Source organism: Chenopodium quinoa, unplaced genomic scaffold, assembly GCF_001683475.1.
Source record: "Chenopodium quinoa cultivar QQ74 unplaced genomic scaffold, ASM168347v1, whole genome shotgun sequence".
Lineage (NCBI taxonomy): Eukaryota > Viridiplantae > Streptophyta > Magnoliopsida > Caryophyllales > Amaranthaceae > Chenopodium > Chenopodium quinoa.
The window spans coordinates 2,033,506-2,048,970 of record NW_018742630.1 but is presented as its reverse complement, the minus strand read 5'-3'; the positions used below and the strand labels follow the sequence as shown (position 1 = coordinate 2,048,970).

At 34.5% G+C, this 15,465-nt stretch overlaps 3 protein-coding genes across 3 annotated transcripts; 1 reads left to right on the top strand and 2 right to left on the bottom strand.

Moving 5' to 3' along the window:
• The first annotated feature begins 4,446 nt into the window (after positions 1–4,446).
• On the top strand, positions 4,447–8,566 carry LOC110721820 (ubiquinone biosynthesis protein COQ9, mitochondrial-like). Its single transcript, XM_021901019.1, has 6 exons — positions 4,447–5,008; positions 5,380–5,487; positions 6,113–6,274; positions 6,718–6,889; positions 7,888–7,961; positions 8,042–8,566. The coding sequence occupies exons 1-6, from the start codon at positions 4,685–4,687 to the stop codon at positions 8,120–8,122; spliced, it is 921 nt and encodes a 306-aa protein (XP_021756711.1). The 5' UTR covers positions 4,447–4,684; the 3' UTR covers positions 8,123–8,566.
• Positions 8,567–8,674: 108 nt separating this feature from the next.
• LOC110721822 (pollen receptor-like kinase 3) lies at positions 8,675–12,482 on the bottom strand. Its single transcript, XM_021901021.1, has 2 exons — positions 10,462–12,482; positions 8,675–10,063 (listed from the first exon to the last, which is right to left on the bottom strand). The coding sequence occupies exons 1-2, from the start codon at positions 11,834–11,836 to the stop codon at positions 9,495–9,497; spliced, it is 1,944 nt and encodes a 647-aa protein (XP_021756713.1). The 5' UTR covers positions 11,837–12,482; the 3' UTR covers positions 8,675–9,494.
• A 142-nt stretch (positions 12,483–12,624) lies between these two features.
• LOC110721821 (photosystem I chlorophyll a/b-binding protein 6, chloroplastic-like) lies at positions 12,625–14,529 on the bottom strand. Its single transcript, XM_021901020.1, has 5 exons — positions 14,361–14,529; positions 14,039–14,206; positions 13,535–13,572; positions 12,933–13,447; positions 12,625–12,792 (listed from the first exon to the last, which is right to left on the bottom strand). The coding sequence occupies exons 1-5, from the start codon at positions 14,408–14,410 to the stop codon at positions 12,775–12,777; spliced, it is 789 nt and encodes a 262-aa protein (XP_021756712.1). The 5' UTR covers positions 14,411–14,529; the 3' UTR covers positions 12,625–12,774.
• Between the last annotated feature and the right edge of the window lie 936 nt (positions 14,530–15,465).

Sequence of the window (15,465 nt, the reverse complement as noted above, 5' to 3'; positions counted from 1 at the left end):
GCCTATTTTTGCTTCAAATTAGTCTAAACAAAACCTCTAATTCCAATTAGCAATTATGAAAGGTAAATTGGCAAATGAGTTAGTGGTGTTTAGTTAAATAAACTGCTGATTCAATCAGAAACTTAATATAGAAAAAAAAAATGTCCACTTCGAATTCAATTAGCGACTTAATCTTGGATGATTGGACAAAGCCACCTATTAAGTTGGTAGTTTGAAGGTAAAACCATTATTTTCAGGTTCGTTCGACATTACTGTGGTTTTCAGTTTTTTATTATAAAATCATATGATATACGTAGTATTTCATAAGAAGAATAAAAAAATTTAGTCAAATTTATTAGAATCATCGTTATTTTGAAAACTGAAACAAAAAAAAAAAATCAAACTACTTTTTGTGGTTAAAAAAAAAAAAAAAAAAAAAAAAAAAAGACATTCCAGCCTTAAAAAAAGGCTTTGTCTGTTTTGGGGAAAAACATTTCATTATAAATGATTTTCTTTTAATTCTCCATTTATCTTTTTTTTTTAGGGGCATTTTTCTTTCTTTATTTTGTTAAACGGTCGAAAACAATCTTTCATATGTGAAAAGTTACTTTTTAGAGAAGAAAAAGTACATTCCTTACCTCTCTATTTTCTCTCTCTATCATTTCCCTCATTTTTACTCTCGTTTTCCTTTTTCTCCATAAGTTTTCCTATGATAAAATAAACAAAAGAAAATCTTTTCCTAATCATGTTTTCCATTGTAAGTTGTATTTCTTTAGAAAATGGATTTACATGAAAAATGTTTCCATCGAAACAAATAGAGCCTAAGTTTAATATTTTCATCCGTTGGCGTAGAAGGTAGATTGGAATTAGGTAGTTAAAAAAAAAATACATAAGACAAGTGTAGTTAAATATGGTTGTGGGTTTTTGGGCTATATTAAGCCCGTATGCCTTAGTTTGGTTAGGCCCAGTTCATGCTTTAGCCCATTCGCCACGTGGCATCGTGCCTTGCTTACTTGTCAAAGTCTAATAAACTTATTATAACATGTTGTGTCATGCTTTTTCGGATAAAAACATGGCCCATGGCTCTCATGCCTTGGCATGTCTACTCCTTGTCATGCCATGATGAATTAGCACTGTGCCGATGTCATCGTGTGTTAGGATAATACTATACCCAATACTCCACACTTCCTCCGTTTCAAAATAACACTTTGTGATTATATAGAAAATTGGTGAGAAAGAAAGAGAAAAGAAAAGATGAGGTGCATCATCTTTTATTTTGATATCTAATACAAAAAGGGAAGGAGAGGGAAATTGGAATGATCCATTTTCCTTCTCCTTTTAGATAATTCAAATCCTTCTATTGTTGGAGAGATTTGGAAGGGAAATGAAAGTTCACATTCTCCCTCCACTCACTTCCTTTTCCCTTTCCTCCTCTTTCTTTACTATTGTTATTAATTAAAAAAAAAAGTGTGAATATCATAGTTTGACTTTTGCAATATTCACTTTTAATTTATCTTGTGCACATATGCAAAAGCAAAATATTGACTAATAATATCTTTAATTATCAATAAGTAAAAATCATACTCTCTCCGTTTCATATCAAATGCAACACTAGGGTGTTAACAAAGTTTAAGAAAATTTATAGGGTGAGTCCCAAAAGAGGATTTTTTATAATATAAAGTATTGTTTGGTAGGAGTGAAAAATATAATAAAAAAATAGTATAAGTGGGGTTGGTAGGAAAGAAAAATAGTAAAATATTTGAGAAAGTGGGGTTAGTGGGAGAGAAAAATTATAAACTAATGGTGGGTCCATGCCAAAAATAGTAGTATTGCAATTATTATGAAATGACCGAAAATGAAAAGTGTTGCATTTAATATGAAATGGAGGGAGTTACAATTGAATATTAATAACCATTGAGACGATTCCAATAAGTACCCACAAGAATTTATTTATTGTAGTCTAAGTCAAAAACATTAGTCAAAGTGATTAGATGAATATTACAAAAAGTCAAAACGTTTTACTTATTTAAATCAAATATATATAAATATAGTAGGCATTTTTCAAAAGCATTCGACGCGCAACATAAACAAGAGACTTATTTCAACCAATGAATAAAGAGATTTATATTTTGTTTTAAAATTTAAAAAATTCAATCACGCCATGTAAGCAAAATTAACGAATAAGATTTGAGAATTTATATTAATTAAATATAACAAATTATCTTTTAATATTAGGAATTTATCTATGTATAAGGAAAAAAATTCATAATTTATTTTAAAATAAAAAATCAATAATAAGCCAATTATAAAATCATAAATTTAATCATAAAATGGTTGATTTAAAAAAGTACAAACAAATTGTGCATCGCATGAGAAATTTAAAATCGCTACATAACTAAAAGTATTATTTCGACCAATGAAAAAAGAGATTTCCATTTTCTTTAAGAGTTAAAAAAAATTGTTCGTCATGTAAGTAGAATTTATAAATGAGATTAGATATTTTAAATTCAAGTATCACATAATTGAATGATGATTTGATATTTTAAATATTTTAAAGTATATAATTATCTTATAATATTCTAATTTAAATATAATATAAAATTATAAAAAAAATGAAAAAATTGATTCTAATAATCCCACCTTTGGCCGGTTCGTGTCAATAATCTCACCTTTGGATTATTATCTAATAATCCAACCTTTATTGGGCTATTGGTCCCTTATGACCGGTAACCTGTACATCAGATACTTTTTTTTTTTTTTTTGTGATTTTAGTGACATTTTTGTGATTTTAGTGACATGTGTCACTACATAAATGGTTAAAAAAAAAAACCTTAAAAAAAAAAAAGCCACCCCATCCACCGACGCCACCTTCCAGCAACTGTCCCTCCCCACCCATACACCCTCCGAAAACCCTCCTCCCCCACCCCCCACAACCGGAACACACCTTCCCACCCCCACCCAATGAAAATAAACCCATTCCCCTAAAACCACCACAATTACAGCCTTCTTTCCCCTAAAATTTCCCCAACATGGTTTTCATTGGGTGGGGGCAAACTAATTAAGGACGTTGCTTTATAATTTGACAAAAGAACCCTCACACAAATACTTGAATACATAAATTGTGCGTGTAATTTTATATTTAAGCTTTACAACCCAAAAATCCATAAATTGTGCGTCATACAATCCAAAAAACTGAAAAATTGCATAAACTATCATTTAAATAAAAATTACATCTTCAAGTCTTTACTTTTTTTTTAAGAATACAATAATTACGTTGAAAAATGTAAATCAATTACCAAATCTTATACAATCAACATTATCAAATAATATACAATTGTGATTTCTAATTAATAATCCTAACAATTTAACAATTTCTAATTCAAGTTTGGGGCCGGATACAAGACTTTTCTTTTACAGGTTCAAAGTTTTCAAACCTTAGACAATTTAATTATATTGATATTTATGTAATAAAATCAATGCCTTTGCCCATAATCCTATTATTACAACCAATAATTTGGGGTTGCAATTTGAGCAATTATTTTAAATTTAATGTAAATTGCTAAGGTAATTTAGAAGTTAGAACATGATTTCATTAAATAGTGCTACTTCTAGTGGAATCAATGGGGTCGGGAAAGGAACGACAATTACTTTTGGGTTTTATATAAGAGAAATAAAATTACATATCGAAGAAAAGGAAAAAAAAAGGAATTGTTTTATAAATGAATAACATAAAAATAAAAAAATAATAAAAAAAGACATTTGTATGAAGTAGTAGGGATACGAGCAAGGAAAGGGGAAAATTTTAAAATAAAAAGAAGCCTAGAAAAAAAAATGCTATATGTAGGGATTGAATGTGCCACAAATAATCCTTGTAGACACTTTAACCACTAGACCACCTCCTATTCTTTATCAATGTACCGCACACAATTGTTCATATTTATTTATTATTTTCAAAACTGGGGGGACAACTGTCCCTCTTTGTCCCCACCTAGCTTCGCCTCTGGTTTTAACAACAGTATGATTACAAAATTAATATCATTTCTTTCATTTACTTATTCATAATTCGTATACAAGTATATAGGTTATAGGTTATTAAAATATGTAACCTAAAAATGCATAGCAATTTTAAAAGGTTTTTTCTATTAGCCGCAAAATATATTTATTTTATCGAGGATTTTCTTATGATAGCGGAAGAAAAATACCTTCGAACAAATAAATTAAACTTATGTAAAATTTAGGTTATTGCATATTGAATAATGAATTTTGATGCTTAATAATATTTACAATAATAAACAAATGATAAATTTTTTTTAATTAAAATAATAACTCTGAAAATTGCACGGGCCAAAAACTAATATATATACTAGTATATATATATAGAGAGAGAGAGAGAGAGAGGGAGTATCACTTTGACATCCATTAGTACTTTCAATCATGTGATATAAGAAATCTCTAATTACCTTAATTTTAGTAAAAACAAATAAAATAAAACTAACCAGACACATAATTAAGAGACGGAAGGAGTCCAAGTGGCAGGTGAAAAAAGAGTGTACGTGGTAGACTCCCCGAAACTCCCCCGCTCTTCTCTCGCATCCGCCAAACTTTGGGAAATCCTCGTCGTTGACAGTGCTAACCACCTTCCTCTTCTTCTTCTTCTTCTTCTTCTTCTTCTTCTTCTTCCCACTCTCTGTAAATCACCACAACCATGTATCGCACGGCGGCGAATCGCCTCCTCGCCCACTCTTTCCGATCACTTACAACCACAATCAAACCCACTTACATTCATCCTTCTTCTTCATTTCTTACTTCTTCTCGATTTTCTACTTCCTCTTTTTCTTCCTCTAACCCTAACCCTAATTCTAATCCTCCTCATTTTAACTCTACTCAATCACAAACCCCTAATTTCTCCGACCATTCTACTCAAACGACGTCGTCTTCGTCATCATCGGAAGAACCTCGCTCTAGACGCCCTGTTGTGGAGTACGAGGAGGAGCAAGCTCGTGTTCTTCAAGCTTCTCTTCGTCACGTGGTATGCACGTGCCTCCTCCCCCCCACCCCCATTTTAGCTTATTCGCATTTTAGGGATCATGTATTTTGGGTCTAAGTAATTGCATTTTTTTGAAAATATTGTTATAGTGCAGTGAATCAGTGATAATTATTATAAATTTTAATCATGATAATAATCATGCAGTTTCATTTTTTTCATTTTTTGGGGAAGAAAAATGTGGGTCTTAGTGTTCCTGTTATGTACTGGTATTACATTTTGACAGGAATCAAGCTGGAATTATATATAGTATAGTTGAAATGCTGAATTTTGTATAGTTTTAGAGTGGAATTGTTGACTGATATATATTAGCCAGTGGAATGATGAGGGGTTAATGTTATGATTGTGTATACCAGGAGAGTTTGGGATGGACTGAGACAGCGATGTTGGCGGGCGCAAGGGAAGTTGGCCTCTCTCCCTCCATTGTTGGATCTTTCCCTAGGAAAGAAGCTGCACTTGTTGAGGTACTGCTTTTAATCTTATCTAATTAAATCTGGTTTTGAATGTTCTTGTGCATCTGATGAAAATTAGCAACATAACAAAGATGTGGCTAGTAAAAGTTATGGTCTTTCTTTTGTAGAACATAAGATTTGCTAATAATTTTGGAATGACATAGGTATTTGGTTTATATACATGTTGCTCGTCTTATGCTTAGAAGAAAGAAAATGATTTGGCATGTATAAAGCTTAAGGTTTCCACATTACAACGAATGATGATGCCTAAAAACAATGTTGGAATGCTTTGCCTTTATTGTTGCTTGCCTGGCTGGCTGAATTACCATCTTGTTGCAAATCCGACCAATATTCAAAGATTGGATAGAATTGCTGGGGTATTGAGAGTTTCCTTGCTAAAATGTATTAATCAAGGTTTTTTTTTCCACTTGTTAGGGGTAGTGGAAAGAATTCAAAGCTCTTACCAGTGTTACCACCTTATAGTATGACAAATATTGTCTTGTATCAGCAGCTCATTATTAGTGAAGCCTAATAAAAATTGCGTGTTTTCAATTAGCTATGTAGTTTATGTGTTTTTGTTTATCATATATCATACATGCCTATCCATTTAAAAAATTTCCTCCCCTTGCCTTTGCAGTATTTCATGGATGAGTGTTTGGAAAGACTTATTGATATAATTGAGTCTGACACGGAGCTGAAAAACTTGATTCCCAGTCAACACATATCAAAACTTGTGAGGATTCGTCTGGAAATGCAGGCTTCATTTATATCAAAATGGGCCCAGGCTCTTAGTATTCAGGTATATTTTTTCCCTATCACTTGCTTACTTGAATGTGCCCTTTTTTGTTATTTATTCCAAATCAATGAATTAGGATAGGCTTGCTATATCTAAGAGTTATGAATGACACTTACAATCTGAACCACAATAATGGGGGGAGAAAAGACAAGGCTCTTATAAGTATCTCTATTGTGATCCGACCAAAAACAGGGAAAAGGCTCTATTAAAAATTGTCTGGTAGGAATATAATAAACATTACTTGGACCCAAACACCCATGACTCATTTCTAAAGAATGTATGTTACCTAATATTCCAATGTGAAAACACGGCCGAAGTTAGCTTCTATAATTGGCAGGCTGTAATATTTTGGATGTGCTCTAAGTCAATTACTTCGTATTATTTTAGGTATTTGCAACTTTCTTGAGTTTGTGATAGTTGATCTTAAGTAGTGTCTTGATTGATAGGCGCTGCCAACAAATGTCCCTACAAGCTTTAAGCAACGTGCTGCTTTGATTGATGAGATTTGGCATGCTGCTGGTGATGATGCCTCTGATTTTGATTGGTATGTGAAGCGTACTGTGCTTGGTGGAATATACTCCACAACTGAGGTTTACATGTTGACCGATAAAACTCCAGGTTTGTTTAACTCTCTTGTGTGTGTGGTTTGTTATGTCTGGACGTTCTTCATAATTTTCTGTAATTATATTTTTATTTCTAAAGACTATCTCTATGCTAATTACTTGCTGTTGATATTCTTAGGAAGGTTTGACATGTAGTTGCCATAACTTTCAATTTGCTGTTTAGTAAAGCAGTACCTTAGAATCCATTACATGGCCCTATCTCTATGTAGGACTAGATCTTATGGTGAGTAATTTCTCAATTTTTCCGCTTGGCATCACAAGAGAAATCTTACAGGACTAGAGTAGCTGGTATCGAGGTCAATTATTAGCTACCATATAGCTGGTTGAAATATGCACCTTATCTCTGCTCAGTGTTTGGCTTTGCATTTCTTTGCAAATATTACATCACTGTTAAATGCCTGGTGATTGACTTAGATGCAACAACACTGTTGGCTTCAACGACCAGATCACCTGATTGAAACCTTTACTATGGATAGGAGGATTTTTTTTCTTTTTAGTTTGCCATGGATTATCCACTGTTTTCTCTCTTTATTTCTTATTTTCTAATTTTTTTTCCCCCTTCTATTCTTATCCCCCCCTTCCCCCCGCATTCTATTTTAAAGGTCATTGGATATAAATAGACTCCAAGAATCTAAGCCTTTTGGGTCGTGCATGGCTGTCAATCCTTGGTATTCGTATTTAGATCTATGCCTGCAATGAGGAAGGGCTGGCTGTAAAGAATAGTTTCTTTTGTATAGAGCATAGTAGGGGAAGAGCAGTAATGGAGAAGGGAGGGACAAAGTACAGTTTGAGGTTGTGAATTCTTGCTTGAGATTGAGGAGGAAATTTAATGCGGAGTATATACTATAGGGTGTCTGCAGTAGCAAGAGGTCATTCCCAAATAGAAGAGTATAGAGTATTCTATTTATTACAAATTTATCTTCTACCCTGTAGGCTGTATGCCTTAATTGCAACTCCAATACCTTCTGACCCTAAGCACGCAATTCGTTCCAGATTTTCGTGACACATGGGCATTCCTGGATGCGCGAGTTAGAGATGCCTTTGATTTAAAGAAGACCCTGCAAGAGGTTTGCTGTCTTTTGTTTTTCCCTCATTTTTGTTTTCAGGATTGAGTAGGAAACCTTATCACTAGTGTAATAATCCACAGGCTCAGTACTTAGCGGAAGCTGTAGGTGCAGGCTTGGGTGGCTCATTTCAGGGACTAGTGAAAGGAGTTTTCAAAAGATGATCCTCCTTTAACCTGAAGAATGTACTCAATAACATGCAGTTGCATAATTAAATGGATATGCTCAAATTTGATGAGGTTCTATGAATCAACCTGTCCAGCTTTTTTGTAGTATTTATGACCTTGCCTTGTGTTTCAGGCTACTTGTGCCTTTTGGTAGGTTAAAAGTTTTATCAGTTGCTACATTGTTGGTGGTTCTGCTTCTTCTGCATGTTGGTGTCCAAAAGTATACTAGAGGATGAAATTAAGAGAAAGGCTGCATTTTCGTTTTTATATTATATCACAGATTGAATTGTTTTTTGTAAATTGATGGATGAGCTAAATAATGCGTCTCTGTGGTTGGAGTTGAAAAAACTCTTATTTATTACTCTGCCAGTTTGTGCAGTTTGATGTATGACATTTTTTGTTATTTATTTTTATTATGGAAGCAACATGTTTACTTGTTCTTGGGATATGTTTTTTTTGTGTAAATTGGTGGAGCTCATATGTGGCTAGGAAACTTTGTAAAATAAACAAACTTCTGGGAAGGGAGCCATTTTGATTGTAAAAACTGCAGTCGAATGGGGTACAGGAGTATTCCTCATGCTGAAGGTGACTCTTTGTAATTGAGGGTTACAACCCTCATGCTGAAGGCGACTCTTTGTAATTGAGGGTTATATATATCGTCTACAGTTAAGAAGTGCATTGAATCTTGAATATTTTAAGATGTAAGCATTGGACTGAGATGGAAATTTGTTGAACTCCAGCACAACTAAGTAAACTGAATATGAAATAAAGGCAAGCAGGGGAAGTCTTGTTGCTTCCTCAACTAAATACTAGCTTCCTGGATGAACTAGCAGCCTTTGTATTTGCAAAATGCACATAATCAACTTATCAACCCATCAGTACTGTTAAATAAAACTTAAGTACTACGTACATGACTAAGGTACATTGTACGTAATCAGCCAATAGATACCGTAGACATAATCTTGAAATATTTCACAATTCAATGATTTCCTACAAAATGCATACATAAATCTTTCTATTGTGCCATAGTTTTCTTTTCCAAACATCCTATCCTAACTTACTGATTAATAAATTAAAAAAAAAAAAATTATAAAAATCCTAGCCAAAGTATAAGAATTTTATCATGAAATGCTGTAGCTGTCAGCTCTCATATTTTATCATATCAAGCACCCAAAAACCAAAAATATAACTTTCTTTCTGTTACAAGGCTTGAATGGGATCTCGACGATTCTATGATGAGCTTGGAATACTGAGTTTTTCAGTGATTCAGATTAGTCTTTGATTTTTTGGCATTATGAGATGCTGACAAATCGGCACTCCATTGTACCTAATTACTGGCTTAACCAACACATCATGGCTGAATTTCCCCTTAAGCCTGTATCTCCTCTATACTCTTTATCGCGTCCTCCATTGTAGGCCGTTTATTAGGATCAGTCTCGGTACAGTTGGCCCCCAATTGAAGGAGTTGTATCATAGCCTCTAGTGAATTTGTAGAAGATGCTATTTCCGGATCTAAGAACCCTGCTTCTTTCTTCTCCTCAATGGCTGTTCGAACCCACTGGATGACATTGGTGCCTCCTTTGCCGGTATTGAGATATTGAGAAGGGAATTTCCCTGTAAGCATTTCAAGGATGACGATCCCAAGACAATATACATCTCCTTTTGAAGAGACTTGCTGGCTCTCAACTGATTCAGGTGACTTGTAAGCAAACAACCCTTGTGCTGCTTGTGTTGGTGTCACCATTCGGCTGAAACCATAGTCAGCGAGAAGTGGTTCGTAGTTGCTGCCTAGAAAGATGTTGCTAGACTTAAGGTTCCCGTGTGGAAGCTCATAGTCAGAGAGTTCTGCATACAGGTATTGCACTCCGCTGGCTATGCCTTTTATGACTCTCAGTCGCGTAGGCCAGTTCAGGTCTGCATGACTAAGCCCTCTATCCCCTGAAAAACCATGCACACAAAAATCAAACTTTCAGACTCATGTATTGTCCTGTGTGCATGCAGTATTCATTCAGTTGAATAAAATGAGTGTATGTCTTTGCTTCAAGTTTACAAATCATTATGTATCTCTGATTGCAGGAAGTTCCTTTGTGCAAAAATTTCTGCGAAGTATATTTGAACACAAGATGTCAAGAACACATGCTTAAGAGTTTTTTTTTTCCTCTGAATATGGGTACTTGAATAACAAGAGATTGTCTAATTGATGTAATTACTGTGCAGGAGGATTGCATCCCTATTGATATGTCAGAAATATGGAGAAGACGACATTAATGGAAAATTTCTACGGTACCACATACAGGAATAGCATAATTAAGCTTTGAAGGAATAAGACATCATACCATGCAAGACATACAATAAGCTGCCTTTTGGAACATACTCAGAGACCACGAGCTTCTCCTCTTTTCGAAAATGGTAAGCTAGGGGTGTCAAGATATTCTTATGACGAAGCTTCCCAATCCTCCTAATTGCAGCATCAAACTCATCCTTCCCCAACTTATTCATATCTCTTATCCTCTTAACTACGACAGATACCCCATTAGACATGACAGCCTTGTAGGCCGATCCTAGAGCTCCATTCCCCAACACCTCAGCAGACGCCTTCATCAGATCAGCCAAGCCAAACGTACCCTTTTCATTATTGATCACACTTAGATCACCAATCGCTGCATTTTTTCCTTGAGACCCTTTTCGATCACCCCCATTGCTTTTCTTATTTGAGGAATCACTAACACTCGATTTTCTTGAGCCACCACCAGATATGACACTACCCCCACCAGAAGTAACGCTACCCCCAAAACCACCACTGTTTAGGCTTCGAGCGCTCCCAGCACCAACACTCCTAGAGGTTCCTTGCACACGTACCTCCACCACATCTTCCATTGGCTCCTTATTATACACATCGAAAGCTTCATCATTGGTGTTCTGGGACTTCTTTACGGTTGTTACAATGAGAACTATAGTCATAATCACCACAATTCCCACCATTATCCCTATAGTAACCGTCACATTATTGCCATTTTTCTGTACAGCGCTGCATTTCTTGCTTACCGGCTTCCCACAAACACCCGAATTGTCCTTAAACGCATCCGCTCCAAACCTTACCATACTCTCTGGGACTTGGCCTTCCAACATATTCCCAGACATATCCAACTCAGTCAACGTGTCTTGCGAAATTTCAGGTATCGAACCAGTAAACTTATTCCTTTCTAAATGAAGAGCCATTAACCCCTTCAATGTACCTAATGATTTAGGTATTTTACCAGAAAACTCGTTATCTGACAACCATAATCTCCTCAATGTTGTACCATCAAAAAAATCATCTGGAATTTCCCCTGAAAATTTGTTAGAACTAATATAAAGTGACCTCAAACCTTTCAACGTATTGAAAGGCGGTATAGGACCAGAAAACGAGTTATTCGAAAGACTTAGAGTCTTCAAGTTTGGAATTTGAGCAATAGAACTCACATCAACAGAACCCGAAAGGCTCATTTTTGTTAAATGCAAGCGAATGATTACAGGTTGTTGTTTCTCACAGAAAACACCTTCCCATTTGTCCTTGCAGGGGTCTGTGTTGGGTTTCCAACTGTCCAATGATTCAGTGTTTGACATCGAACCCTTGAACGCCAAGAGGGCTTCTGCCTCCGTGATTGACAACAAACACGGAGGCGATAATGAGAGGCAGAGGAGGAGGAGAAGAAATCGAACAGCAGACATTTAAGGTTTGCTGTTCTTTCTTTCTTTTTTCCTTTACCTCCGTTTAGAGAATGACAAGAAAATAGAGAAATGAAATTATGGGAAATTTTCTCTGCTATGGAAGAAGGAAATCTCTTTTTTTTTTTTTCTTTTTTTTGGGTGGTTGAGGGATTTTGATTATTGGTTGATCTTGGTTAAGTTTATGGAAAGTAGTGTAATTTTGATTTTTGCAATGTATCATAGTTTTTTCTATGATTCATGAATCTTGTTTGAAAAATATTGAGGTTGCTGCCATTGCTAAGAATAGGTTCAAAAAACAGAGAAAGAGAGAGAAGGATATTTGAGAATTGAGAGGGTGAAAATCAGATAGAATCCTACCATACACATAATGAGCAAATGAGCGGGAATTGAGGGATTTATTTGGTCTGATTATAGATACACACTTTTATAGGACTATCCTTTTTTGTACTTCAAATTATTTGTTATCAAATTTTAGGAGGAAATATAGGAATAGATATCGAGATTTTATCCTTCTCTATTTAATCCCAACTCGTAAGAAGTAACAAGTAATACACGAAATCATATCAATATTTTGTTACTTGCGAACATATCTTAGGTCGCCTATTTATCTAAGTTTTTGTTGCCGATCAAGGGATGTTTGCCTGATTTGTAGGGGGAAAGGGGAAAAGCCTGATTGAATTTTTACTATGAAACAATATTTTTGGAATTTCACAAATGTATTATCAATCATCCATTTCCTCGTATCTTAACATAGCTTGTTAAAAACTTCAATCATTTGCAAGTAGTTATTATAAGTAAGATAAATACGTTAATGTGACTAAAATCAATTAGTACCAATAAGAATTACTATTTCTTTTCTTGTTAGTTTGTACATATATTCTTTCATGGACATACAGTAAATTCTGATCTCTGTCTTTGCTTGAAGCTGACAACATGGATCAATGTGATGAGAAGGCCTACAACCAAATAATCAAATAAATGTTAGAATTAGTGGGAAAAAATAATTATCACAATTTTATTTTTTTTTAAGTTGAATAGAGCAGAACTTAATAGCACGTAGGAAATGAGAGTTCTAATAGGAGTATGACGTATTTACCGAAAAGATGTTATAATGACCGGGATCAGCAACGTGCTTGCTGAGGTTCTCAAGAGGCCCTTCACCAGTATAAACAGCTTGAAAACACAACCCAACAAAGGCCAACATAGCAAGCCTCCCGTTCTTGATCTCCTTAGTCCTTAGAACCATGACGGGCTCAGGAGACCCTCTTCCCCACATGAAGGGATCAAACCATAGTCCCCCTGGGTAACCCACGTCGGGTTTTGGGTTCTTCTTGTGGGGAACCTTAGGCTCGATGTCAACACATCCAGGGTTCACATAGTCTGCCCATCTCCTGCCCTCAACCCACCCCATTAAGGCTAGTTGTACCACAAAGAGGGTGATTGGGTCTGCAAAATACTCGCGTGATCCAGCATCGTACCAATTGAAGTCTTCCATTAGGCCAATGGATTCGAGCCATTCCGGGATTAGGATGCCTGATACCGCTAGCATTGCCCATCTGCTGTGCATTAGCTCTGCTTGTGCAAACCATCTTAGTGTCTCTGGGTCTGATCCTGCATTTAGTAATTTGTTTTTATTTTAGTTAAAATGTGAAATTATTATCATCATCCTCACAACAACAATACACAAATAACACATACCTAATCCAAGTGGGTCGAAGCCAAAATCACCGGGAAGACTACAAACAATAGGAGGTAAAATTATGTATGTAGTCAGCATTTTGATGATAGAAACTAAATTGAATTACATATATGCATCTAACTTTTTAAGTGCATGAATTCATATTTGTTAAGGGACATGTAATGATGTAATATTGGACTGATAATTTAGATTTTGGTTATGATGTATGCAGTCTTAAGGGCTAATTATAAGCATTTCCGTATTAATATATAAACACATGATAAAATCATGGATTGTTTAGTATTATTAGTGAATGATTTGTGCTTAAAATTTCCTCTTTTATCTCCTTTTACACAAAAAAAACACATCATATCATTTTTCTATGAACTTACCTTAAAATGTTAGATGAATGTCGTGAGATGACATTTAATATCGCATTGTTATTGTAAAGTTGTTTATGTTAATATCGTAGGAACTGGCTAAAATGACTTATATATGGGATCGAGAGTAATCGATTAACCAACCTGCCATCTAACCATTGAGGTGGTGTGCTACCAGGGAACCACAAAGGCCTATCTGGAGGAAGTGGTTCACAAACACTTGAAACTCCTCCTTTAGCTGCATTCACCTTACTACTACTTTCAACCATACATTTCCTCACTTGGTTCGGATACAATTTCCCTGGAATTTCTCTGTTCTTACAAAATTCCAACAACCATAAATTAATTAATCAGAATTTGATGATAATTTAAAGAAAAATACAAGATAAAAACTTTATTCAAAGTAGAATATATTATATTATAATGTTTAAGAAATGAAATGTTTCATAATAATTTATTACAGTACCTAATTGGAAGGTTTGACGACAGTGCAGTTGAAGCAACAGCCAAAGCCATTTTTTAATGGTGCAAAGATTATTCACGTACAATTGAATAAAGAACAGTTGATAGTTTATTGGAGGGAAGCTTGTCACAAATAGCTTATCTGCAAACTTGGCTTTTGTGATGATAAACTGTTATTCAGATTTTGACTTCTTGTGGTTGGGCTATATCCTATAGCTTTGTTAAGCCCATTACATGCAATTAAATTGTTTCATTGTTAGTCCAATGTTTCGAGTTCGAGCCTCTGAATGGCTCGTTTGGGTCATTACTCAATTTGAATCTGGATTAGTTACAATCTACTCTATATAGTTTGATGTATATTGTTATGTTGGGTAATTTACCTAAACTGTAGACCCAATAATCGAAATTAGATAATGGAAGTTATCTAAGTGATGAACCCACAGTTAAATAAGCGCATACAATTTAAGTTTACGTTTGATAAATTCATAGTAAAATCAAAGCTAATATGTAAAGATAAGAAATTTTTTATGTAAAGATCAAAAACACGCCCTTGATATTTGTGAGTAATAAGAATAATCGGTTTAATATTGGACTCACTAAAATGGAAAAGTGATATGAAGTATTATGTACATAATTTTATGACAAACTAAAATAGAAATGTCAATTGCCTATAACGATGGCTATAAATACTCTTAATCATCACTTTTAATCGTGAGGGAAACAACAATCATAACATATTGGACGTGAGCACAAGATTTGTGTCTTTTATGTTACACAAAGATTTATAATATAGACGAGATTTGATCTCATGTTTTTAGTAGCATTTCAAGATATCATGACATTTACAAAGTTACAAACTAACCTAACTAGCATGTACGGATTACAAGAAAAAACTTCATATATTGAGAGAAAAACCAAAATAAAGTTCACATGAGCTTTACCTAGTACAATAATGTATATTTTCATGTATTGTAACAAGTGGCATAAAAGATGCTTGTATTAGTTGTATAACACAAAACACTAGCTCTCTACATCTTTTACTCAAGAACTTCATTCAATCGGTAAGAATTTTAACACATACATGAATGTCGTAAAATCGTTGAATTAGA

What these genes read in the sequence shown, in the direction of transcription:
- LOC110721821 (XM_021901020.1), bottom strand. Translation starts at nt 14,410, where the DNA reads ATGGCTTTGGCTGTTGCTTCAACTGCACTGTCGTCAAACCTTCCAATT. An exon ending in CCTCAATGGTTAGATGGCAG is followed by an intron (nt 13,573 to 14,038) that starts GTTGGTTAATCG and finishes TATTGTTTGTAG; the next exon opens with TCTTCCCGGTGATTTTGGCT. An exon ending in CTTCGACCCACTTGGATTAG is followed by an intron (nt 13,448 to 13,534) that starts GTATGTGTTATT and finishes TACTAAATGCAG; the next exon opens with GATCAGACCCAGAGACACTA.
- LOC110721820 (XM_021901019.1), top strand. Translation starts at nt 4,685, where the DNA reads ATGTATCGCACGGCGGCGAATCGCCTCCTCGCCCACTCTTTCCGATCA. An exon ending in AAGCTTCTCTTCGTCACGTG is followed by an intron (nt 5,009 to 5,379) that starts GTATGCACGTGC and finishes TGTGTATACCAG; the next exon opens with GAGAGTTTGGGATGGACTGA. An exon ending in CCCAGGCTCTTAGTATTCAG is followed by an intron (nt 6,275 to 6,717) that starts GTATATTTTTTC and finishes CTTGATTGATAG; the next exon opens with GCGCTGCCAACAAATGTCCC.
- LOC110721822 (XM_021901021.1), bottom strand. Translation starts at nt 11,836, where the DNA reads ATGTCTGCTGTTCGATTTCTTCTCCTCCTCCTCTGCCTCTCATTATCG. An exon ending in CTTATTGTATGTCTTGCATG is followed by an intron (nt 10,064 to 10,461) that starts GTATGATGTCTT and finishes ATGGTTTTTCAG; the next exon opens with GGGATAGAGGGCTTAGTCAT.